General features: G+C 47.6%; 1 protein-coding gene across 1 annotated transcript; it reads right to left on the reverse strand.

Moving 5' to 3' along the window:
- Positions 1–6: 6 nt before the first annotated feature.
- On the reverse strand, positions 7–25,324 carry MTURN (maturin, neural progenitor differentiation regulator homolog). Its single transcript, XM_017861351.1, has 3 exons — positions 24,825–25,324; positions 13,288–13,410; positions 7–888 (listed from the first exon to the last, which is right to left on the reverse strand). Exons 1-3 carry the CDS (start codon positions 24,984–24,986, stop codon positions 778–780), a joined length of 396 nt encoding a protein of 131 aa, XP_017716840.1. The 5' UTR covers positions 24,987–25,324; the 3' UTR covers positions 7–777.
- Between the last annotated feature and the right edge of the window lie 313 nt (positions 25,325–25,637).

Consider the following 25,637-nt stretch of genomic DNA (forward strand, 5'->3'; position numbering starts at 1 on the left):
ATTTTATACGTGGGACGGCTTATAAACAGCTTTAAAAATCAATAAATTATATCTTTCACCCTATCTATATTTTCCACTATAGACTTTTAAAGTGGCTTTGGAATTAGCATGTTTTGAAGCAATCAAACAAGCAAGTAACATTTACACCTAACCACGAACCAGTCGCTGCATACCCAGGTAACTTAGTAATGGCAAAACACTTAAAGGCTTCTGGGCCTCTCTTACCCTCTTACTCCAAAGCTAAGTGATTATCCTTTCCTGCCCTTGTATTTGCACTTGTGCAGTTTAATGACTAGATATTAAAATTCATGCTTTATAAGCAAAACCTTTCACTTACGGACACTTAAAAGTACATAAAAGTGCAGACTGCATTTCTTCTCTGCCATGCTTTCCCTCAGTAAGGTCACCTGTGAGGACTCAACACATATCCTTAATACATTCAGAGTTCTCTACATTCGAGTCAGCGAATGTTAATTCTCCAACATAAACTCAAGAGAATAGTCAGCCACAAAATGGACTCTAAATTCAAAATGGCAAAGGCTACCAAGACAACTCCATAGAAACCCCACTGAAGCAGGAGTGAAATTCAGGTCACTTCTGAGCAAAGCTCATCACAGATATTTTGTGGTCGTTAAAAAGGTATTTCATTTTAATTTGGATGCTGGGAGCCAGACGTCCTATTTCGAAGTGCTAATGCAAAATGCTAACCCAGGAGGGACAGTGACCCCACCTAGGTTACCGTGGGGCTCACTCTCCTTCTCAGGGGAGCCCCCAGATTTACTGCTGGCTGACCCCCATCTGGGGGTGGTCTGCCTCTGGCTCCTCTTCTTCCACGTCAGCACTGTACTCTTCAAACGCATCATCATCTGCATCCGGAAGCCCCAGTAACTATAGGGAGAGAACAAGAGAAAAGCAGCTGTGAACACCAAATGGACCACAGGCAGGAAGACAACCACAGGCATCAGATCCACAGTAAACAGCACTTAACCCAGCAGCTGCAGACTTCCCCATCAACCACCCCTACAACGATTTTTATAAACTTGTAAGACGGAAATGTCAATCCTTCAATGGATGAGTGCCCAAAGGGCTAGGTTTTACTGGGGAGCCTGGACAGTCTCTATTTTTAAGTATCAAAATGTGGCACCACATATGCACAGAGAGCTAGCTATGTGCCCGCACACACATTTGGGATGTTAGCAGCAATATGAAATGAACTGTGCCGACTGTCCCACCAAGATGTCAAAAACTGATTCTGTATTTTCTGTCCTAAAAACACATGGTGCTATTATTTATTGGTGCTATTATTTATAACACATTTCTAAAAATGTAGAGACAACTAAAATGTTCAACAGCAAAATGGTTATGGTGTTACTGAAATGGAATTTTATATATCCACTCAAAATGGCATTTTTGAATGACGTGACATAAAAAAAGATGCACATAAGTGTAAAAAGAGCATGACAAAACTGCACTTTTGTTATGATACAGAGTTTTTCTTGTTTGTTTGTTCTGAGATGGGAGTCTCGGTCTGTTGCCAGGTTGGAGTGCAGTGGCGCAATCTCGGCTCACTACAATCTCTAATTCCCGGGTTTAAGCAATTATCCTGCCTCAGCCGCCTGAGTAGCTGGGACTACATGCGCACACCACCACGCCCAGCTAATTTTTGCATGTTGGCCAGGGTGGTCTCGATCTCCTGACCTCGTGATCTGCCTGCCTCAGCCTCCCAAAATGCTGGGATTACAGGCGTGAGCCACAACACCTGGCCCAAAGTTTCTTTACATATGTGTGTGTGTATATATATTTACATATTTTTAATTGAGACAGGGTCTCACTATGTTGCCCAAGCTGGTCTCCAACACCTGGACTCAAGCAATCCTCCTGCCTCGGCCTCCCAAAGTGCTGGGATTATAAGCACGAGGCACCACACCTGATCCAGAGTTCTTAAAATTTATACACATATGCACAGAAAAGAGACTTCAGTAAAATACACCCAAATTTTAAGCTTTTTTTTTAAAGATTGTGAGATTATGGGTAATTTTTTCCTTTTTATCTTTTTGCATTTTCCAATTGCTGTATAATTATGTGGGAAGTTCAAAATAAACATTTTTTTTTTAAAGCACTGGCTGGTCTTTGATTAGAAACCAAGTGCCATTTGCTAGGCCTCATCAATAAGAACACCACCTCCTGGTGCAGGCAGGAAGCCATAGCCCTGGCTGTTGGGCCTGCCTGTGATAACCAGGCTTCTGTCTCCTGGTGCCTTCATTAGATCTACAGTCTGCTTGTGGCCCAATGGCCGGATCTCAGCTCACTGCAAGCTCCGCCTCCCGGGTTTACGCCATTCTCCTGCCTCAGCCTCCGGAGTAGGTGGGACTACAGGCGCCCGCCACCTCGCCCGGCAATTTTTTTGTATTTTTTAGTAGAGACGGGGTTTCACAGTGTTAGCCAGGATGGTCTCGATCTCCTGACCTCGTGATCCGCCCGTCTCGGCCTCCCAAAGTGCTGAGATTACAGGCTTGAGCCACCGCGCCCGGCCCAGGGCCATCACTTTCAAGCACCTTCACTGAGTGGCCCCAATGATCTAAACACTAACTGCATCAAGACAGTAAAAAGAAGACCATTCTGTTCAATTGCATTGCCTCCCTAGTGTCCTGTCACCCCCTTCCTCTCACTCCCTCCCACTGCTGAAATGGGGAAAGGGAAAGGGAGTCCTGATGAAAATAATGCCTTCACTCTGAAGTTCTCCAGCTGCAGCTCTCCCAGGTCTCCCAGCGTCCTATGAACACATTCAGGACAAAATCATCTGCTAGGCACTGTTGGTCACACTGCACGTGGCCTGCCAAGGCGTACACAGCCAACTGCAGACACATGCTCTCCCCTTAGAGCTGGGCATGCTGCAGCTGCCTCAGAGACTCTGTGGACGCAGAGGGGAAGGGCAGGAAGAGCGCTCTCAGCTCCCCAGAGAGGGTGCTCCGATCTTGAGTGTGCTTGGGAGAAGCAAGTCTCTTTTTCCAGCTCCTGTCTCCCTTCCAGATTTTCATAAATAGAATAAAAAACAAAATTTGCCTCTAAAGAGAGAAAAGATGGCTAGTTGTAAGGCACGTTGATGACTACACTTGGTGGTCAATTTTTTATTTGGAGAGCTGCTCAATGACACAGCAAGGTGAAAGTGTCAAATAAGTGGTAACATTTAAATAGCTGGTAAAATATAAATACTATTGCCACCACCGGGAGCTGCAAAATTACCTAAACACCCAAACAATATATATATAATTGTTCATTGTACTGAAGGGATGTCACTAAAAGAGAAATGACCAGTTGGTTCCCTCTCACTTAACAGACCTGACAGGGAGAGGCTGCCTGGAGTTTCAGGAGGATTCTAAGGCCCCGTGGAAAACATTGTGGTCAACTAGCAATGGCTGTCCTGGATGAAAAGGGCGCAGCTGAGGTGTGCATCTGCATATTTGCCGTCTTTATCCGAAAGAGACGTACCATGGGTGATTCTGTTCCATAACAACCCTAGGTGATTCATATTGACCCAAACCATAGGTAGCACTAAACATCCTCCCTCTCTTCAGCTTAGGGTGCCTTATTGAAAAAGACCCAGGAAACCAAGCACGTAGCCATGACCACCTCTCTTCTGCTGTTCCTTTTTCCAGCTCCCTACCTTACCTCAAATGAAACCAATGCACTTACTGACAGGTCCCTGGGCTGGAAGTTTTCTGACTGCTCTTTCAAGAGCTGCTCACTCACTGCCCTTCTGGAAAGGGAAAAGAGGAGAGGCAGTTCTCTGTGGCCTTCTGAGGCATCTTAGTGTAGGGTCTACAGATTTATTGAGAGGATGTGTGGAAAAAGACACTGGCACTAGAGTCCAGAGGCCAGATCTCTAGTTAGCTGGGGACCTCTGCCAAGTCACCACCTTGCTGAGCCTCAGTGTCCTCTGTAAAGTGGGAACCACGATACCTGCTCTATCTCAAAGAGTAACTATGGAGATGACATGAGAGATTGAAGGCAGCCATGATCTGCAAACTATGGAGCCCTACATAACTATATGTGATGTGATGTAACGTAATGTAACAACATAACGTAACGTAAGGTAACGTAATGTAATCTAGTTATATTATCTCTAAGGAGCTAGGGAATCCGGGAGTGGCAAAGACAGTAGAAACACGTGAGCCTATGGCCTATCCCAGGGAACATGTGTCATTATAGAGGATTAAAATTGGCCCTGAGTTCTGGGTTAAATGAATGTTGCCAGGTGGAGGTCATTAGCGGGAGGGTGTTGAGTGAATATCCTATATACACTGCACACTGATTGCAGGAGGTTGCGGTTTTCCTGCCCAGGCCACCACCACGGGACCACATGGTTCTTCTGTCCAGCCTGCCACCACTGGACTGCATGTAAGGCAATTCTCCTGCCCAGCCCCTGCCGCTGGACTCTCTCCCCTGTATGTCAGTACTGTAAAACCCCATGTCTCGTTTGCTGGCTCTGGGTCTCTTCTTCGGCCTCTTGAACCTGGTGCCTTCTCTACTGAGGTTAAAGGGGGTTTAGGCCAGGCACAGTGGCTCACATCTGTAATCCCAGCACTTTGGGAGGCCGAGGCGGGCGGATCACTTGAGGACAGGAGTTCGAGACCAGCCTGGCCAATATGGTGAAACCCCATCTCTACTAAATACATGAAAATTAGCTGGGCGTGGTGGCATGTGCCTGTAGTCCCAGCTCCTCGGGAGGCAGAGATGAGAGAATCGCTAGAACCAGGAAGACAGAGGTTGCAGTGAGCCAAGATCGTGCCACTGCACTCTAGCCTGGGTGACAGAGCAAGACTCCGTCTAAAAAATAAAATAAAATAAAATAAAATAAAATAAAATAAAATAGAATAAAGTAAAATAAAAGAAAAGGGGAGTTTGGCACAGCAAATGCACTGTCGTAAGCAGAATTACACACATTAATTCCTTTGCTCCTCATAATAACCTTGTGTTGGACACTTTTATTGTCCCCCTTTTACAGATAAGACCTGGACAGGCTGAGTAACTTGCCCAGAGTCACCTAGTAAGTGGCAGAGCCAGGATTCAATTCAAACCTGGGTGATCTGATAGCAGCCTTCACACCCCTATCCACCAGGCCACCCAGGAGACTCCCATTCAGCTGTTAATGCTATTCCTATTAGCTGGAGGTTTCAATGTTTTCCACTGGGGAATAAATTTTTTTTAAAAAAGCAATATGAAATGCTAATGTCCACATTTATGAGGAGGGACAATTTGGAAGCATGGATAGAGAGCACTAGAAATAGACTGCCTGGAATTCTAAGGGACATATCATACAGATATGTAGAAATCTAGCATCCTCACCTCTATGCTCAATCCCACCTATGGTTGGCAAGTCTAAATTTAACTTCTGGATTCCAATTTTCAACAGTCAAGAAGAAGAGACAGGCATACACACAGACTGGGAAGAATTCTGGAGCCCTGGCTTTTACTGCAACCACACATTCTCATACCGAAAAGGTGGGCCAAAAAATGAAAGTGACTGGTATATTTAAATTATTCCTGACAGTTATAATCATTTATTCCTATTTCAGTGAATTTTTTTTCAGTTGACTGGGAAAAATAGCTTATGCTCACTCTGGACAAGAGAGTTGGCATTTCCAGGGTCTTGCTGTCCACAAAGCTTCCTTTGAGCTATCGGTGATCACATAAGCACTGCTGGGACCCATGCATCCAAACAGGTTGCACCCGAAAGGCAGAGCTGCCAACTCTGGAGAATTCAGCTCCTCAGACCCAAGAGAGTATCTGTTATCTGTAGGGCCAACTCCAGGTCTTTTGGATAATAGTGTAAACTACGCGAGGTCATATTGAGCTGGCATTTAGCAGCTGCTGTCTCTGGAGGGGGCACTCAGCACAGTGGGCTAGAGGGTCTTCATAAAAGAAGGGGAGGTGGTGTCTATGCCCTGGAGAGCACCGCCAATCAACCATGGCTTTGGTGCATCGAGGACATGCCCTGTGGCTTCAGAGATCCTTGTATGCACCTTCCAGGGACTCCCCTTAAGCAGTCTCTCTTCTTCACTATGTGTAGGTGTGAATAATGTGCTCAGCAATCTACCTCAAATGCAGATGCTGATTCAACAGGTCTCAAGTGGGACCCGATTCTGCATCTCTAACACACTCCCAGGTGATGGGAATACTGTTAGTCCAAGAGCCAAGGGTGGTAAATGTGGCACCATTTATCTTCATGATCATGATGCTGGCGGGATGCAGAAACCCCTGGTGAGGTCCTGGTCAGTCAGTCAGTCTTCCTGACCCTAAGGAAAAAAGGGTGGCAAGATGGATGTAGCACAATGGGCAGGAGGAGGCACTCTCTTACCTTTTGAGGCCATCATACTTTCTCAAAAAGAGAATGGTTTGAATGTTCATAACGTGAGTGATTAAAAAAAAAAAGGAAAAAAGAAAAAAAAAAGAGAAACTGTCAACATTCAATGTTTATTATGAAACCCACATGTGTGCATAATCTTTTCGCATCAGACTTTCCCTGACCCACCCAGGCAGCTTCTCACAGGTAGATTCTCTCTCTTTTCCAGGCTCTTGACCAGACTCCATGAGTAGAGGCAAGAATTGGACTTTTTCTGGGACACAGGATTTTCCTGTGGGATCTAACCCTCAGCTCTCCAGCCACTCATGGTAAACTGAAAATATCAATCTTGCTCATGCCAGTGAACTAGAATTAGGGGGATTTTTCTGGCAGAAATGTCTCTCCTTCTTGAGAGAAGAAACGCAGAGTCACACAGCAACCCCAGGGAGAGGACTTGGGCCAACTAAGTGAGAATCTAGAAGGACCCCAGGATCCAACTCCAGGGTGGGCCGTGGAAGCAGCAACAACCAAACAGCACACAAAACTGCAAGGGCAATAGGGGACTCAGGACCCTAACGTCCACAGTGTTGGTAAGGAGAATACACTCGAGGAAGCAATAGTTCCTTGTTAAGCCCATAACACTTTGAGAGAATTCGAAAGGGCAAAGATAAAGTCTAGTTTTGCTGCTAAATTGGAAATAGTAGGCTATTTCTTCCCTTGTAAACTGTTTTCTACCCAGCAGTAAGTCTGTCAGTTGACACTAAATATAAAACATGAAAAGATGGTGGAGAAAACTGAACGGCATGATCACCATTATTTAGGTCCATAACCATTGTTTCCTTCTCTAGCTCAATCACGTATGACCAGCAACTGTCAACGGAGGGTCACATAAGAAAAACGCAAGGCTCTGACGATTATCCAACTCACACTTACCAAAGTGATAGACGGGGGTTTCTGAAACCACTACAAGTAGCATTACCTGCTCGTGGGTGCCAACAACAGCCTGCCTGGCATTATTTGCATACATGTGCCATTTGGATATGACATGCCAGTAGCAAGAAAAATAGGTAAAAATCATACCTCTCTGAGTAATCAACATTAGCAAGTCACTGGAGTGGATTAGAGTGTGGGTCACTTGAGGGAAGATGGCCAGCAGAATCCACACTCAATTACCCATCCAATAAACATTTCCTAATACCTGTTAGAAGCCAGAAACTCAGACTAAATTTAGCAGAGTGTCTGGATTTTGACAATCCTTTGGGTTCTCAGTCTGATTTCAAAGTTCCCCATGAATCCACAAGACAGCTAAATTAGTATTGCCCCCATTTTAAAGCTGGGGGCACTGAGGCCAAGTGTACCTGTTAGAGGCCAAACAGCATGGGAGCAAGACAGGACAGAGCAGGTCTACCTTCCACCACATGGAGCCATTTCTAAGGAAATGGAGCTGAGGTAGCCAAGATGGACCTTTCCTGGACTTCCTCCTGGGCCAGCCCTGCCCCTGCTCTAAGCACATCTAGGTCCTGCTATTCTTCAGTCCCACCTCCTCATGAAGCCACTGCCTGGCTTTGTTCCTCAATGAGCCTGCTCACGCTGATACTCCTAGTACTTCGAATACACTGGAAGCCACAGAGTTACATTAAAAAATATTATTTTCTGATAATGTCATCACAGAAAACTTAGAAAATGTGGAAAACAAGAAAATAAAAATCATCCGTAACCCTGAGTGCTTTGGCCATGTGCCCCTCTGGGAGGACAGGAGCATCCATTGGTCCTCCTTGGAGTCCTAGCCTCTAACTAACACAGTGAGTCGTGTTGATCAGGTGCTCAGTGAATGTTTATAATTTTACCAAAACCAATGTTGATAAGCTTTTGACTTGCCCTTCTAATGCCTTTTCATGTTGAAATCACTTAGCTAATTGTTTTCTCTCTTCACCAATAATCTAAGGTTCCCCCAAACAGTAACCTGCCCACTTCTCCACAGTATTTTGTCTAGTATCCTCATCCCATCCACATCATACTAACACTGACTTAGTGCCTACCGTGGGTAACACACTGTACTGAGTATCCAACAAAAACTCCATTAATCTTCACTGCAACCCTAAGGGAACTATCATCATTAATTTTCTAATTTTACAAATGAACTGAAAAATAGAGAGGTTAAGTAACTTGTCTAAAGTCACACAGCCAGCAAGTGGTAGAACTGAGACTTAAATCCAGGTAGCCTTGCCAACAGAGCTTGGGTTCTTCATGACTGTTGTATCTGTTCCCTCATAATTGGGTTAAGAGATGACAAGCAACCCCCTGCAGAACATGCTCACAGAAACAGCTCCCCCAAAAATCAGTAGAGTGCAGTAGGCAGAGCAGGGAATAGGACTTCCTCACTTGCCATGCACGGCATCTAGAGGAGTATCTGGACCCAAATGCATGCTCTGTCTTGTGATGGGGGTTCCCCCATACATTCACGTGGCCGTCTCTCCTAACAGAAAGTCCACTCCTTGAGGGCAAGAGCTGGGCCTCCTAGGCCCGGCCCCTCGCCTTCGGAAGCAGTGTTGTGGCAACAGCAGAAGACTGATACATTTTGTTGAAAACATGATAAAGTAGAGGAAAGATAAAAGAGTAAGATGGCTTAAATGAAAAAAGGAGACCTTTTCTTAAATGTTCAAATCCAACAACAGATTTCTTGGTGGGAGGGGAAACTTTGAGACATTGATTATTTCAGTTAGGGGAAGGCTAGCAAGTGAGAGGGGAATAATGTGTATAGCTATGAAGTCTGTATTTCTTTTTCATTTTTTTAAACAGCTCTCACGCTGTCACCCAGGCTGCAGCATGATGGTACAATCATGGGTCACTGCAACCTCCACTTCCTGGGCTCAAGCTGTCCTCTCACCTCAGCCTCCCAAGTAGTTAGGACCACAAGAGTGCCACCACACCTGGTGTGGTGTTTTTATTTTTTGTAGAGATAGGTTCTCACTATGTTGCCCAGGCTGGTCTCAAACTCCTGGACTCAAGAGATCCTGCCACCTCAGCCTCCCAAAGTGTTGGGATCACACACATGTGCCACCATGCCCGGCCCAAAGTTTGTATGTTGAAAGTGTAGAAAGAGTGCTAAATAAAGTCGCATAGCCTTAGCTTTGTGGGCAGGACCGCTGTGGAAGGCCAGAGGTGATACCCCTCTTTTGGCCTATGGATGCAAGAGTGCCCAAGCTTCAGCAAAGTTAACTGAATTTGTCTGACTGATGTTCCAACGGACAGTAGAAGGCCGTCAACAAATAGGAACTGACCTCTCTGAAGAGCCTGCAGGGGGAAAGGGCTGGCAATGGGGTGCCCAAGGGAAAAGAGGGGTGCAGAGCCTGGGATGGGGCTGCTCTAAGATGAAGGCAAAAACCCTCCTCCTGGGACTGGCCCAGGATAGACACAAAAGCAGCTGCATGGATTGATCAGATTCCCATGTATTTTCAGGGAAATGATGTGCTGGTTTAACCACTTGATAAGCTGTAGCATTTGGGTAAGCGTTTCTTCAACAGATACTTTCAACTGCAATGACAGCAACAAAACCCTTACCTATGTCTTATTTTTAACAAGGCTCCCTTGTATAAAACAAACAGATACGTGGTGCCATTGGGAAGCAGCGCTCTATTTGGTGGAGGTGGAGAGTATTAAAGTTTCTCCAGGGATCTCTGTGGTCCTTTATTCGGGTTTGTGACACTCCTTCTCATCCAGTCTGGGGCACATCCTTACTGGGAGAAACCTGAGGCCTTCAGCACTTTATCTTTACCAGCCCGGGAAGGTGCCTCCCACCAGCCTTGCCCTCGGGCAAACAGGCCCTGCTAGAGGGTGGCCCAGCCCATAAACCTCCTCACCAAAGGGTGTGCTGTGCCAGGTCAAGGCCTCCTCATCTGGGGAGCCACATCCCTGCCCACAAGGTAAAGCTCCACTTTAGAAAGGAAACCTGGAAGCCCAGCTACAGCAAATCAAAGCTGTGGGCCCGCGTGACACATCTCAGCGCCACCTGCAAGAACATCCTCAACCAATCCAACTGCTTCAGCTACGCATCCAGATTTCTTTTGGACCACATTTGTTTGCTCGTTTACATGTGGCTAGCCTGGTTGCCAAAATACAACCGGAGACTTGGTAAAGAAAAACAGCACAATGACTCCCGGCTACAGCTCCCCTTCCCAGGTGAGCCAGTCCTGCCGAGAGGGGAGGCTGCCTACCACCGCAGACAACACCCACAAAGAGCAGCCGGTGGCAGGCCAGTGACTGAGCCCCTGCGAGGAAACCTGCTGCAAAGCGAACCTCATTTGCTAACAGGTATTCTTCTAGTTAAAATGTAGAGGAATCCATTTCTTTTTAATTTTGCCTAATGTGATCTCCCTTCTTCGATGTCTAACAGGCATTTACAACACTGACATGTCCAAAACTGACATTACCAACCCCAAACTCCCCACCAACCACCCCTGCAGCCTTCCCCATCTCAGTAGATGACTAGGTCATTCCCTTCACTGCTTGGACAAGAAACTCAGGAGTCCCCCTTCTCTCCCTTTTTCCCACATCCCACTTCTGATCCACCAGCAAGTCCAGCTGGGTCTACCCTCAAGGTATCTCCAGAATCCAACCCCTCACCCCACCTCTGCCATGATCGTTCCAGTCCAGGCCACCACTGTCTCTCACCTGGATGACAGCAATGGCCTCCTCAGTGGCCAATCTGTCCCTCCCCTTACACAGCCTATTCTCAACAGTCATCAGAGAGAGACTTTCAAGACGTGAAGTCAGGTCACGTTCCTCTTCTGCCTAACCCTTTGGGGGACTCCCCATCACTCCAGAGTAAGAGCCCATGTCCTTCTGTGACTGCAAGACTCCTGGAATTCCTCCGGCTCACCTCTCTACTTCCTTCAGCCACACTGGCTGCTCCTACTCCCTGGACACAGGTGTTGTCCAACACCAAGCCTTCATACCTGCTGCTTTCTCTACCGAAAACGCTATTTCCCTAGATTCCCTCACGGCCCACTCTGTACTCCAAGTTTTTCCTCAAATGTTACCTTCTCAGCAAAGCCTTCCCTGGTTCCCTACTCAAAAATTCCAGGACCCATGACACTTTTTACCCCATTCCCTGATGCCTTTCTCTTTGGCACTTAATCACTAGCATCATTTCATGACATTACGTGTGTCCTTGTCTATCCTGTCTCCCCCCACTGGAGCACAGGCTCTGTGAGATCTAAGCTTCTCATGCTTTAGTTCCAGTGCCAGGAACAATGCAGTACACAGTGCCATGTGCCTAGTGGGTACCCAATACATATTTATTGAATGAATGAATGTGGGACAGACTGGTACTTTTAAGTCAAGTATCTATTTTGAATGTGCCAAACTGGCTCAGAAAATAAACAAAAAAGGGATTTCAGTGACTTCTGTCACTCTATTTGATTTCTATCATTTGCTTAAGCAAATCAGAGTGACAAAAGCCACTGAAATCCCACTTCTTATAATGGTGCACAAAGTGACTGGGCCCAACTCTTTCATTGAGAATGACTAAAAAAGCTGAATTAAATATGAAAAATAGCTTCTTAAATATAAAGTATTAACCAGGAGAGGTAAGCCAAATGTAAAAAGCTGCTTTTGTCCTGAGGGCATTTGTTGACCTGGAAGAAGCAGCTAGAAACTTCACTGCTTTCTCATACTACTCTAACAGCTAGAGGGACCAAAAGTCAAAGTCCAGGGTCTTCCAAAGGAGCAGACTGTACACCATCCCCACTTGAAGCTGAGCCCCCAGAGGCCCACACCCTTAGAACAAGGAGAAGCCACAGGAGGCCAGACCCGCATCCTGCCTTCTCAACCCCAGGAGCCATCGGAGAACCACAAGCCTTAAACTGTGCTAAGGTGTCTCAGACTAATAGGCCCCCAAGTCCTGACAGAAGCAAACAAAAATCCTCTCTGGAGGAAGGTACTGTCATCTCAGGCCTCGCTTTATTCCTACATGTGAACTTTCAAATACAGTAACTAGCACACAGAGATAATCCCACACACAGAGAAACAACATACCAGGTCTGAGAACTAGCAGAAACAAAAGAAGACCAAACAGACTTACAAAATGAAATATCATCAGACACAGTCTACTATGCAACCAAGTTTACTATGTTCAAAGAAACAGAATAAAAGCTTGGAAAATGCAGCAGAGAAGGAGACAGCATTAAAACAGATTTGAAAAAATAAATAGAAATTCTAGCAAGTACCATTGAACACGTGCAGTATTTACAGTGGGCAGGGAATTGAACTTAGGGTAAACATTGAGACACTGGTGATGGGACTTTATCTTCCAATGAAGATAGAAAGAAGTAAGTAATCTTCAAAACAGAAGTCAGTATTCATTTTAAAAGTTTATCAGCTAGAATGAAAACAGACTGCCAGCTAGCCACAGAAATACACATTCCTAAATCCCAAAAGGGGAAAACAAAGCAACAGTAAGCTCATATAAGAGACTTTTTAAAAATAGAATAGAGCCAGTATCCAGTTTCATCCTTTTCCATACCCACAAACGTGGAGGTATTAATATAACTTGTATACAGCTTCCCAGCAATCCCCAAATATAGGCCCCACTATTATAAAAGAACCTCCATCAGGCTTGCAAGTACCATGGTTCTAAGTCTCCTGGAGGAGAACAGGAATACTCAGTTGTCTCATAAAGGATCTGTTTGCTTCCCCCCCATCAGGGATTCTCAACTCAAGTGATGCTAGAAATAACCATCATCCCTGCAGCAAACAGCTGTGTCACATCCCGTCCCTCTCCTCCCACCCCTCCCTATGCTGGCTGCTATCTCTAAGCCACAGGGCAGACAAGAGAAAAACAATTAGTCATCCCAGGTTTTGCCCACCTTCCCCACCACCCCTGTTATTCTAAACACAATCACCATAGAAAACAAGCTATGGTTAGAAGCCAAGCAGGCACCTACAGGTCTGAAAGACTTGAAGACTTTTTCCAGGACTTCATGGAGCGTCTTCTTGCCGCAGGAGGAGATGTAATCCTGTGCTAGCTGCAAGAAAGGCAGGCAGTCCTCGCTCTCACTCCACACGTGCTGTGTGCCCATGGGCGGTGGAAGGAGAAAACAAAGACACAAAGTCACTACACTCAGTGTGAAGTTCAGAAAAGTCAAGCAGATTTTCTTAATGACACGAATTTGAAGAAGGCCTCCATTCTACATAAAATTCATACATTCATTCTTGATTTGTTTGTGTTGAAAGGGATGAAAAAAATGTCTAATCTACAGACGCCCCCAAGCTTTTGGTCCATACCTCACCTGCTCTGTTCGTCATCAGATGTGCTCCTACACAGTAAAGAGGGCAGTGGGTGGCCATTCCTCACCAATGATTTCCACTGTTCACCTTGTGCAGGCTAAGGGCGGTTTTCAGACATGGGAAGGAGAAACCAGAGCCTTTGCCTTCAAAATCCTTAACTTTGCTTTCAGCTATGGCTGAAAGATTAATTAAGCACAGTTTGTAAGCATTAACTTGGAACAAGACATTCTTTACCCAGATCGGCCTGTGAGTGGGCATGGTGGTAAATTTACTTCCAAATGCAAGTAACTTAAGAGAACCCACCAAGTCACCACTATGTCACTGGAAAACAAAGCCTTTCTGAAAACTTCCCTTCCCTAAAATGCTTTAAGAGGACATCATACCAAAGCATCATTTCACAATCTAACACATACTAAGAGGAGATTGGTTTTGGGTTTTTTGTTTCTTATCTTTTCTTTTTTTTAAAGATAGGGTTTCGCTCTGTTACCCAGGCTGGAATGCAGTGGCATGATCTTAACTCACTGCAACCTCTGCCTCCCAGACTCAAGTGACCCTCCCAGCTTGGCCTCCCAAGTAGGTGGAACTACAGGTATGCACCACCACACCCGACTGGTTTTTTTGTATTTTTGGTAGAGACAGGGTTTCGCCATGTTGCCCAGGCTGGTCTCCATCCACCTGCCTCAGCCTCCCAAAGTGCTGGGATTACAGGCGTGAGCCACCATGCCCAGTCTAGGTTTTATTTTTTCTGAAGACTGGGTAAGGCTTTTTTCCATGTGAGGATATCCATTTTAGCACATCTTTAAGACTAGGCAAGCCTCCCCCATAAATGTTCAAAGATCTGGAACAAGGCCAAGAAACAGGTTTGAGCATTCTTAATGCAGAAGATCCTGCCCTGCATATCTAAGTGAGTCAGGGACATGGGGCTACCAGGGTAACACCAGAGCATCTGTCAGGTACCAAGAATCACTCTTTAGTTGGGACGGATCCATGATAGCTAAACACTGGCAAAAAAAAAAAAAAAAAAAAAGTATTGAGGTCTGGGAGAAAGACATCTGGCAGATAAGAACAAGATGCAGGGGCTAGATAGGAGGATATGGTCTTATGTGGAGACATGGTCCATGCCAAGCACATACTTGCCCCATATCCCTGTCACTCAATAAACACATTTCCTCTCCTTTCTTCTCATTGCAGGGTTTCTGAGAGCTACACCTACAGACTTAATACTCCCCAGATCCAAATGAGAATAACTAGGTGCCAATGTACCATCTTTATACCCCAATTATCTGTGTTTCATAGTTGTAAAGGTCCATTTCCAACACACGTTGCTCTCATGCCAGCAGACTTCTCTAGAGACTTCCCCAACCCAATAAAGACAACGTCTGGGCTCTCTATTTAGTGAACAGCTCAAATGCTCTTCCCTACTAATTAGAGGCCCTTAAAGCTGTCAAACCACCACAATGTCATTTATGTAATAGTCTCTTCCATTGTACAAAAGTATAATAGCCCAAAGCACTTGTATATCCATTATGCCACTTGATTCTTAATCAGTGGAGATTTTGCAAGAACAACAAAAGTTCTACTTTAGTAAGTTCGGCTCAGCATCCATTTTCATACTCAAATGTGTAAAAGTTCCAGCTTATTTCAAATTATTATCCAAGTTAAAGAGGGGATTAACATCTAGCACCACATTTCAGAAAACTTGAAGCTGAGTAAGTACCTGGCGCAGTGCCTGGCTGGCATGCAGTGAATATTCAGTAAATGGTGGACGTAAGTACCTTCTTTCCCCCTTTGCATCTGTAGGATGATAGGGGAGACAGAGGGGAAGGGGTGGGCTTACCATCTGCCACAAGGCTATGGTCACACAATGAGTAAATCAGACACCCAATGTGACTCACTGAGAGCACTGCCCGAGGCAACTTGGGTTGAGGTTCATTCAGAAGCAGGTGCACCTATGTAAAGCTTGTAAACCTCCTTTGTTAAAAAGTAAGTACATCTGCGCTTCAAATTACAAAGTAAACTTAGAAAAGTATATCACTCAAACAAAAACAGAATCATAAATTGCAGTGTAGCCACCACTGCTTGGTAATCATACAGTTTATATAGCTAAGTGTTTCTAAGGCATTTCTAACTTCATGAAGAGATTGTTCATGCCACAATTTCCATTACTCTCCTTTTAGAGCGATTTAGGACTGTATGTTGAAGGAAGACTTAACATCCACAAAAGGGCCTTCTGTCTAAACTGCCTTCATTTGGCTATCTCCACCTGTATTACCAGTTCTGTTAGGTTTTGGGGTTGAAAAAATGTTGTAACTGAATCCTTGTCCATATGATAAGAGTGGCATGGGGTTTGGACTCAGACAGATCCGGATGTACACGGTCACTTAAAAGACATCATTTACTGGCCAGGCGCGGTGGCTCAAGCCTGTAATCCCAGCACTTTGGGAGGCCGGGACGGGCGGATCACAAGGTCAGGAGATCGAGACCATCCTGGCTAACATGGTGAAACCCCGTCTCTACTAAAAAATACAAAAAACTAGCCGGGCGAGGTGGTGGCCGCCTGTAGTCCCAGCTACTCGGGAGGCTGAGGCAGGAGAATGGCGTAAAAAACCCGGGAGGCGGAGCTTGCAGTGAGCTGAGATCCCGCCACTGCACTCCAGCCCGGGCGACAGAGCGAGACTCTGTCTCAAAAAAAAAAAAAAAAATCATTTACTAAATGCTAGTTGTCTCATATCCATTGTATCTCATAACAAGGAAGTGTTCCATTTAAATTCCTTCCTTTCAAAATGAATCAAGGCAGCTGGCAAAGTATCATGGGATACAAGACAAAATGAACTAAAAAAAAAGTCTGTCATTGAAAAAAAAAAAAAAAAAGATAAAGGAAGAGAAATGAGATCCAAGAGTGAGACCAGGACAAACCGCAAGGTATGAGGGCCTGGCTACTTGCTACAGATGGGACACAGATTTGCCAACAAAGCTTTCTAAGTAGCCCATGCAAAGAAAGAGGCACTATCAATCTCACGAGGTGGTGTCCACAGATAAAACAGACGTGCTCTTCAGGAAAATTAACAGGCGGGGGGTTGGGGGCAGAGCAGTTATTCTCTTAGGAAGATACAGGGGCCCATTCCAAAACCAAGGGGAGCAGAGAGACCATCTAGGGGCAGGGCTGGTGCTCCTGAAAACAGGATCTAGTCGTGTACAAAGACAAATGGACAACTGAAGGCCCGGAGTCCTGTGCCACTGGGCGTGGCCACAGTAACTTCAACTTGGCAAATATTTTAAGCATTTGTAACCAAATACTCATTTTGACCAGGAAAAAAACTACAGCAAGAATCAGAGAACCTCTAGCTCTCAACAATGCTCTGAACAATGCAATGCCCTGGCAAACATGAATCTGGGTATGGAAAATATTGACTCTCCAACAAGGCAGTAGTCAGAGCGTTGGCAGCCTGCAGGCCTCCCTTGGACAAAAGGAGAAATGCCTGGAAAGGCTTCAGGGACCAGAGGTTCTCGAGCTTCAGTGTGGATCAGAGTGGGTTGGTGGGGGAGGCAGAGTTTAAATTGCAAAGTTAACTGAGAAAAGTGTATCACTCAAACACAGTAACAGAATAGCAATGTATCTACCTTTGCTGAGTAATCAGTTTATTTAGTTAATGAACTATTCAGTGAGCTGAGAATGTGTATTTCCAATGGGCACAGCAGAACTTTGCTAACGGCCAGGCGCGGTGGCTCAAGCCTGTAATCTCAGCACTGTGGGAGGCCGAGGCGGGCGGATCACGAGGTCAGGAGATCGAGACCATCCTGGCTAACACGGTGAACTACTAACACAGTCTCTACTAAAAATACAAAACATTAGCCGGCCTTGGTGGCGGGAGCCTGCAGTCCCAGCTACTCAGGAGGGTGAGGCAGAAGAATGGCGTAAACCCAGGAGGTGGAGCTTGAAGTGAGCCCAGATCGCGCCACTGCACTCCAGCCCGGGCGACAGAACGAGACTCTCTCAAAAAAAAAAGAACTTTGGCTGACCACACATTTGAAGGGGGTTGGGGGTGGTGTGACATTTAAATATCTTTCCAGGAGAACTTCAGCAATTGCCATTACTGACTACAGCCAACTCCAAACCTCAGGTTGGCCTGAGCTGCAGTGAAGTAGCTGTCATCGAACATGGCCTGAGTGGTCTACTCTTTCCTACAGAAAATCCGATAAGAACTTTGACTTGACTATAGGCCATCTGTGACCCTTCTTCCTGTGAAGTCAGGCCGGAGTTTACCATAAAAGATCGCCCAGCCTAGGACAACATTAACTATGTCACCTGCAAATAGGAAAATGAGCACCTTCCTGTTTTGTACAATGTAGATCGGAATATCCAGTTTATCAAAACGTGGTCTCCAGTCATTATGGTAATTCAATCCTAGAGACATTTTTGGGGGAGTACAAAGTGTGCGCCCCTACTATTCTAAGTCCTGGTGGGTAAGAAGCTGGACTTCCTGGTGCTTAAGCAGGGTGGGGGTGGCAGGGGAGGTAAGAACACACTCCTGTGTCTCCTCCCTCTGGGGCCCTTGCTCTGGGACTCACTCTTACTGTAGTACTGAAGTGGGGGTTTTCTGCCACTCAGTACCAAGGGAGTCCATTTTGAACTGGTGTGTCTGAATCCAAAATGGATCCCTGGCCAGGCGGTTCACACCTGTAATTCTAACATTGTGGGAGGCCAAAACAGAAGGGTTGCTTGAGGCCAGGAGTTCAAGACCACCTGGTCAACAGAGCATGATTCCAGTCGCCACAAAAAATAAGAAAAACAGCTGGGTATGGTGGCGTATACCTGTAGTCCTGGCTACTTGCCAGGATGAAGCAGCAGGATGCTTCAGCCCAGGAGTTCGAGGTTACGGTGAGCTCTAATCACACCACCGTACCCCAACATGGGCAAGAGTGAGACCCCGTTTCTAAAGCCAAATAACAAAACAAAACCCTGATTCTTGTCCTGGGAACAGATGGCAGAAAAAGATAAAAGCTACAATTCACCACATGCCTTCCAACATATTTCATTTTTTGTTGTTTTTTTTGTTTGTTTGTTTGTTGTGAGACGGAGTCTTGCTCTGTCACCCAGGCTAGAATGCAGTGGTGCGATCTCGGCTCACTGCAACCTCTGCCTCCCGGGATCAAGTGATTCTCCTGCCTCAGCCTCCCAAGTAGCTGGGATGACAAGCGCCCACCACCACGCCCAGCTAATTTCTGTATTTTCAGTAGAGACAGGGTTTCACCAGGTTGGCCAGGCTGGTCTTGAATTCCTGACCTCAGGTGATCCACCCGCCTCGGCCTCCCAAAGTGCTGGGATTACAGGTGTGAGCCACCGCACCCGGCCCCACCTCAAAACATATTTCTGCACATGGTGGGAAGAGCACAGCTGGCCATACCTAGGACTAACCCAATCTGTGTCAGCACTGACCCATTTTACCAGTGAGGAAACTGAGGCTCAAAGAGGTTAAGTAACTTGCCTGTGGTCACACAGGGAACAAGGTCAGAGCCAGAATGTCAACGGAGGAGTGTACACCCTTTCAACTACACTCTGTGCACAATGTTTAACCTGAGCCTCAGTGCGTTCATTTGTAAGTCACGGAAAATAAGGGGGAATCTAAAGATTTCAGGAGACAACCTGTAGACCGACTCTCATTTAGCAGGGGCCCAATAAGCGCTTATTTACATCTACTTCAGCTCCTATTAACATAACTACTCTCTTCATGACTACCACTCAAAGAATATACAAAGGACCTATCATTTTCCCAGAAATAACCTCTCTGTATGAACATGCACGGCCATTGTGGAATGCCTTTTGTCTATTGAGCACGTCACACGCACAGCTCTTCATTTCATCCTCACACTAATCATGTAATACAGGCATGACTGTCCCTATCTGACAGAGGAGGAAACAGGGTAGAGTTTAAATCAGACAAGAAAGTACTTTCTATCCACTATACCACCACATAAGCATGACTCAATCTCATTTAAATAAGTTCTATTTTCTTTCTCCAAAATAAGAAGGCTGTTATTTGATCACATAGTTAATAATAAAGATGTGTTCAGACCACAAATGGGGATATATATACATACACACACACACACACCTCTATAAACACATGTAAAATTAAATCACAGTTCTTCCATAAATAAAGCCTTTTTCTTTAATAATATCATGATTACTACCTTTGTCTTTGTGCTGAGGAGGGATTAAACTATACAAAATGTTAGAGTCCAACATGTCTCTGACTGGGCTGACAGGAAAGGCTGGGCAATCTGGGAAATGAATCCCTCCCTCTCTCCCGCAGTCATCAGCATCCAGGCCCCCAGAGGGGCAGGGCAGTGCTCTTTGTTCTGAGACCTCATTTCTTGTGGCCTAGGACAAGGAAGGAACGCAGCTGGTGCTCCGTGCCTAGGAGTGCCCCTCTGTTTATCTGGCATCCAAGTGGCTGCTGACACCCCATTCCAAGCCTACCAAGCCCCCAAGGACCTTTCAAGTTGGCAGAAAGGACTCCGTGGACCCCACTGACCAGGGCCAGGAGCCCTCCCTTGTCAAACCTGTAGAGCCAGGCAGGGTGGCCATGCCCTTGAATTCCCTCCACACACAGGGTACTAGCAGCTTTGTTTCACCGCAGGCCCTGATGATGGGGCCCACAGAGAGGGGTCCCCGGCAGATGGGCAAGGGTCGGCATGGATGGGATGGGCTGTGGAGCAAGACAGAGAAAGTGTGTGCAAGGGACCCAGAATGGAGGAAAAATAAAAAGGCGTCCTTGATCTCAGGCCCCTGGAACTACTGGCCTGACCCCACCTGTGGGCCATTCTGCATGGTGGAGAGGACAGGCCTCTGGGCTCAAGTCCTTGCTTCGTCACTTCTTAGTGGTACAGTCCTGGATGAGTCCCTTAAACTCCCTGAGCCTCAGTTTCTTTGCCTATAAAGTGGGAATAATAATATCTACCTCAATGAATTTTTGTGAGGTCCAATAAGAAGCGACCCTTGAATCCAGTCTAGATTGGGGTCCCCTGTTGTCACTCCTGTGATGCCATGCATTCAATACAGGGCTGTAGTTCAAGGTGCTCTACCACTTATTAACTGTGGAAAAGTTAGTAAAGTTTGCCATGTCTCAGTTTCTTCCTCTGTAAAACAGAGATAATTATAGAGATGGCCTTGTGAGAGTACTAAAGTTAAATGAGTTGGCATATGTAAAGTGCCGAGAGCAGCGTCTGCTACATAGAAAACAGAACATAAGTGATGGTTATTATTATTATTCTTTGAAACTGAATTCTTGACATTTGACATGTTTTTTACACTAGACTATAATTTACTCATCCTTACAGGTATGTACTGAGCACCCATCATGTTTGGATGCTGTTCCAAATGCCAGAACACAGTGATAACACAGACAAGGCCTCTGCTCTCACGAAGCTTAGAGTCCAGTTGGGGAGGCAGAAAACCAAAAAGAGAATGCCAAGTCTAACGAGTGCTATGGGAAGAATAAAAGAGGGTGAGGTGAAAGAACATGTCGTCAGAAAGGTTTCTCTTGGGCCTCAGGAGCATCGAGGAGCCAGCCGTGTAAAGATCTGGGGCAAGAGGGTTCTAGGCAGATAGAACACAAGAGCCAAGGCCTTGAGGCAGGAATGCACTTGGCACATCTGAGGACTAGAAGGCTCTGTGTGGCAGGAAGGTAGATCATGTGGGGGCTTGAGGCCAAGGCAAGGGCTTAGGTTTTATTATAAAGGATGGGAAGTCAGTTCAGCTGAGGTGGGGAATAGTAGTGACACGATCTGGCTTATATTTTAAATAGATCGAAAATGACTGCTGGGTAGAGAGTGGCTTAGAGTCAGTCTCCCCAAGCAGTCATTTTGGATCTATTTAGTATCCCCACTTCAGTACTACAGTAAGAGTGAGGTGGAGGTTACAAGCAAGGAGACAAGTTAGGAGATACGATGAAAAATGACAGTGGCTTAGACTATCTAAGCTGCCCCTACTTTAGACACTGTTCTCAAACAACTCTGCTCAGGAGGTACTAATATTATCATCCCAATTTTACAGATGTAGAAAGTATGGCATGGAGGCCAGGCGCAGTGGCTCACGCCTATCATCCCAGCACTCTGGGAGGCCAAGGTGGGAGGATCACTTGAGCCCAGAGGTTCGATACCAGCCTAGGCAACATAACAAACCCTGTCTCTACTAAAAATAGAAAAATTAGTTGGGTGTGAGGTGCATGCCTTTAATCCCAGCTACTGGGGAGGCTGAGGCACAAGAATCACTTGAACTCGGGAGGTGGAGGTTGCAGTGAGCTGAGATTGTGCCACTACACTCCAGCCTGGGCGACAGAGCAAGACTGTCTCAAAAAAAGAAAAACAAAAAAGAAAAGTATGGCACAGAGGGGTTAAATAACTTCCCCAAGGCACACAAATGTGGCGAGCTGAGGTGCAAACCCACACAGTCTGATCTACAGCCTGTGTGCTTAACCACCACACCACACTGCTTCCGAGACAAGTAAAAATTGCCCCAGGAACATGAAGGCAGAGACCCTATTTGTATTCTAGATAGCACTCGCCTGGCACAAAGTAAACCCTCAATAAATGTTTGTTGAATGAATGAATGAATGAATGATGTGGAAATACTTTTGTAAATCAAGAAATGCTCACGTAGATATTCTTATTGCTAAGTCCTTCAACTAACAGAAATTCCACTCATCTCACATTTTTGTCTAATGCTTAATACATTTTCCTGGGAAAAAGAAAAGAACTGAGGCAGGACACTTATTAGAGGCAAACAGTAGCTTGACAAACCTAGCCTGGGACAGATTCAAGAGGTCTGGCTAAGAAAACTCCTGAGGTTGGCATCTTGTCCATTAGAGCCTCCAGAACTTGGAGAAAGTTCCATTCCACCCAAGGAACCATCTGCCCACCCCCATCCTCTATCTTTCTATCTATTCTATTTAAATTGTCAGTTTACATGACACTTTCAAGCATTTTTCTCACACAGATAGGAAAATACTTAAAATATGGGTGGCCTTAAGAGAAAGGCCTGATACAAATAATATAGTACTTCTTACTTCTGAACGATGGTTGGATACACATACTCATGGCAAGAGAACAGCCTTTTGTCTTCCTGGCCCACTTAACTGTCTTTGGAGTCATTTCTTTGGGTATGGCCTGGGCAGTCCCAGCAGGAAGGCTGTGTGGGCTTCTCCCCAGTGAAATCCAGAACCATGAGCCATTCTTACCCTGTTTCACATGGTCAGGAGGGAGAAAGGACGCTGGCAGATGAAGGAAGCCCAGAGCTGGAAGGGACCGCAGCCAAATCCTAACATTTTACAGTCAGCTGGATACTGGTGCCCTTTCCACTGTATCCTGGGGGTTTTCTCACACTTTTGCAATCGAGTGAATCCCTTTTTAATGATCTCCCACTCCTTGCAAAAAGAACACTTATTTACTTTACCTACAGTTAAGATGGGCTTACAGGCATTAATATTATTGTTCAGTTGGTTCTTCTGGAGGCATTCTGATTAGCCCCATTTTACAGGTGGGAAAACCAACGTTCTTTAAAAAATGAGACAAGCTCTAAATTCTGGGAAACCCCAGGTCTCTAACCCCAAATTTGTGGGACTCTTGCTGTGTGTCAGGGACTATTCAGTGAGTCACCTATATGAACACCTGAGTGCTGGCATTATTATACCTATTTTTTTGGATGTGGAAACTGAGCTCAGGGTTGGTATTTGAGCACAGTCACAGAGCCAGAACTCATATCTGGCTGTCACACAAGGCCATCCCTCTTTGGAGTGCCACTTCTGTAATGTCCAGGTGGATCCCTGCCCTCCTCGGGGGGTGCGTGTGCGCGGAGGGAATGCTTTATTGGCCAGACATACACAAGCCTTCACCTCTCCAGGACCAAGAAAGGCGGTCTTGCAGTCTCCCCAACTCCTTCGCGAACTTCCCATAGGCGGTCAGGGCGCGCGGCTGCAGGACCACGGCCCAGCTTTGTCTCCCCCACCTGAGGAGCCTGCACCAGGCCGCGCCCCACACCGCCCCACCTCCGCCCACAAGGCCGGCGACCACACGGTCACCCGCGCCCACGGCCGCCTCCATCTTACATTTGGGGATCATTATTTATTCCCCATCCTTACAAACACTTCACGAGCACCGTGCTCGCCCTACTCCGCCCCTCCCACCCCGACTCCCCTGCCCTCCGCATCCCCTTCCTCAACTGCCAGAGCCGGGATCCCAGGTGGGAGCAGGATTCAAAGTGGAAGGTTTGGACACCGCAGTTCCAGTTCCCGGTCCCCCTGAGCCGGGGCTGAGGGGATTCCCCCTCATCTGGAAAAGCCGACAGGCTTCAGCAAGGCTGGGGCCACCGCCTCAGCTGGAGAGAACCTGCCCGGGCCAACACATACCTCTCGGGCAGCTCAGAGAGGCGGCGAGGGCAGCGCGGGGGCAGGGGGAGAGGCGTGCCCGCGTGTGTGCGTGAGTGTGCGCGTGTGAGGGTGAGTGTGTGAGCATAAGTGTGTGTTGGGGGTGTATGCGCAGGCGCGCGTGCGTATTAAGATCCGGGGTGTAATTCCGCAACGAAGGTCCAGGAGATCGGGCATCGCTAGTATGGACAGAGCTTTGTGTCCAAACAGGCAGTCCAGGGACTAACCCGCGAGGGTGGGGAGCGGGGTTCTCCCGGGAGGGGCAAGGCGAGGAGCCGAGGCTGGGCACGGGAGGGGAGCGGGATTCCTAACCTGGACGGGACGCCTGGATGTGGGAAGCTCTGGACATGGGCTCCTGCCGGAGGATCCGTGCGCCCCAGCCCAGGCTGCTCGGGCGCGGGTGACACCCACACCCCAGGGATGCTCCACGCCAGGCAACGCGCACTGGCCGCCAGGTCGGGTTCCCGAAACGGCGCTCGCAACAGCGGGGAGAGTGGTGGCCTTTAGGGGGATGCCACACCTCCCGCCCCGACCCGGCTCCCCAGATCCTCCGGGCGCCTTGCCCGCCGCCCACCGGGCCCCACCCGGGGCGCGGAGGCCGCAACACCCGGCCCGGGGCTTCCCCGGCGGAGCATGCGGGGAGTAGGGCGCGGGTTACGCCCCCCCACTAGGCGCCCACCGCCGCCCACCGCGCGGGAGCCCGGGCACGGGGATGCACCGCCGCGTCCACACTCCCGCCGGCTCCAGCGGTCCCTCCCCCAGGCACTCACAAAATTGTCGCCGCAACCGTTGTCCGGACACAGCACATAGAAGGAGACGCCGGGGTCGGCGTAGAAATCCATCCTGCGCTCGGTCTCCTCGGTGGCGATGAGCTCGAAGGGCGTGTTGGAGCACCATTTCTCCGCAACGTCGGCCAGCTGCTGGAAATCCATTGCGGCCCCGCGCCCGCCTCCCGCCGCCGCCCGCCCTCCCGCTCCTCGGTGCCCTCCTCCCGGGCGGGCAGCGCGGCGCTCGGCTCGGCCTGTCGCGGGCTCCTCCGGGCCGGGCTGGGCCGGCGGGACTGTTTACATGCGGTGCGGAGTGGGGCGGCGGCCAGGAAGCGCGGCGCCGGCCCTCGGTCCTCCTCCGCCCCGCCTCCCCCCCGCCCCCTTGCGGGCCGCCGAGGGGGTTGGCGCGGCCGGGCCGGGACGCGGGGCGGCGGGAGGGGCAGCCGGCACCCCCGTGGGCGCCCGGATTTTCCTGGGCGCTCCCGCCCCTCTTTATTTTTAAACAAACCCGGAGCATCCCGGGGCCCCGGCCATCGCGGGGCCGCCCCGGGCCGTGACGTCATGGACCCCAGCCAATCACCGGAGCCTGAGACCGCGCCGCGGCCTGCGAGCCCGGTGACGTCACAGCGCGGGCCTGGAATCCGCAGCTTCGCTGGTTACCTGCAAGCGGTGCGAGCGCCCAATACCTGGTTAGTGTTTCTGTGGAGTTAGAAAGCCCACGAAGCGTTTTACCCAAATGCGATTTAAATGCAAGGGAGGCCAAAGAACTGCAGATAACTTGGACCTTGTCTGGGGCTAGCACTGGAGGAGCTGAGA

Source organism: Rhinopithecus bieti, unplaced genomic scaffold (assembly GCF_001698545.2).
Source record: "Rhinopithecus bieti isolate Rb0 unplaced genomic scaffold, ASM169854v2 scaffold_61709, whole genome shotgun sequence".
NCBI lineage: Eukaryota > Metazoa > Chordata > Mammalia > Primates > Cercopithecidae > Rhinopithecus > Rhinopithecus bieti.

Excerpts from the sequence above, each read along its gene's own strand:
- MTURN (XM_017861351.1), bottom strand. The coding sequence starts at position 24,986 with ATGGATTTCCAGCAGCTGGCCGACGTTGCGGAGAAATGGTGCTCCAAC. Across the intron at positions 13,411-24,824 it reads ACGGTTGCGGCGACAATTTT|CACGTGTGGAGTGAGAGCGA; the intron begins GTGAGTGCCTGG and ends ATGGGCACACAG. Across the intron at positions 889-13,287 it reads TCTTCAAGTCTTTCAGACCT|TTACTGGGGCTTCCGGATGC; the intron begins GTAGGTGCCTGC and ends CTCTCCCTATAG.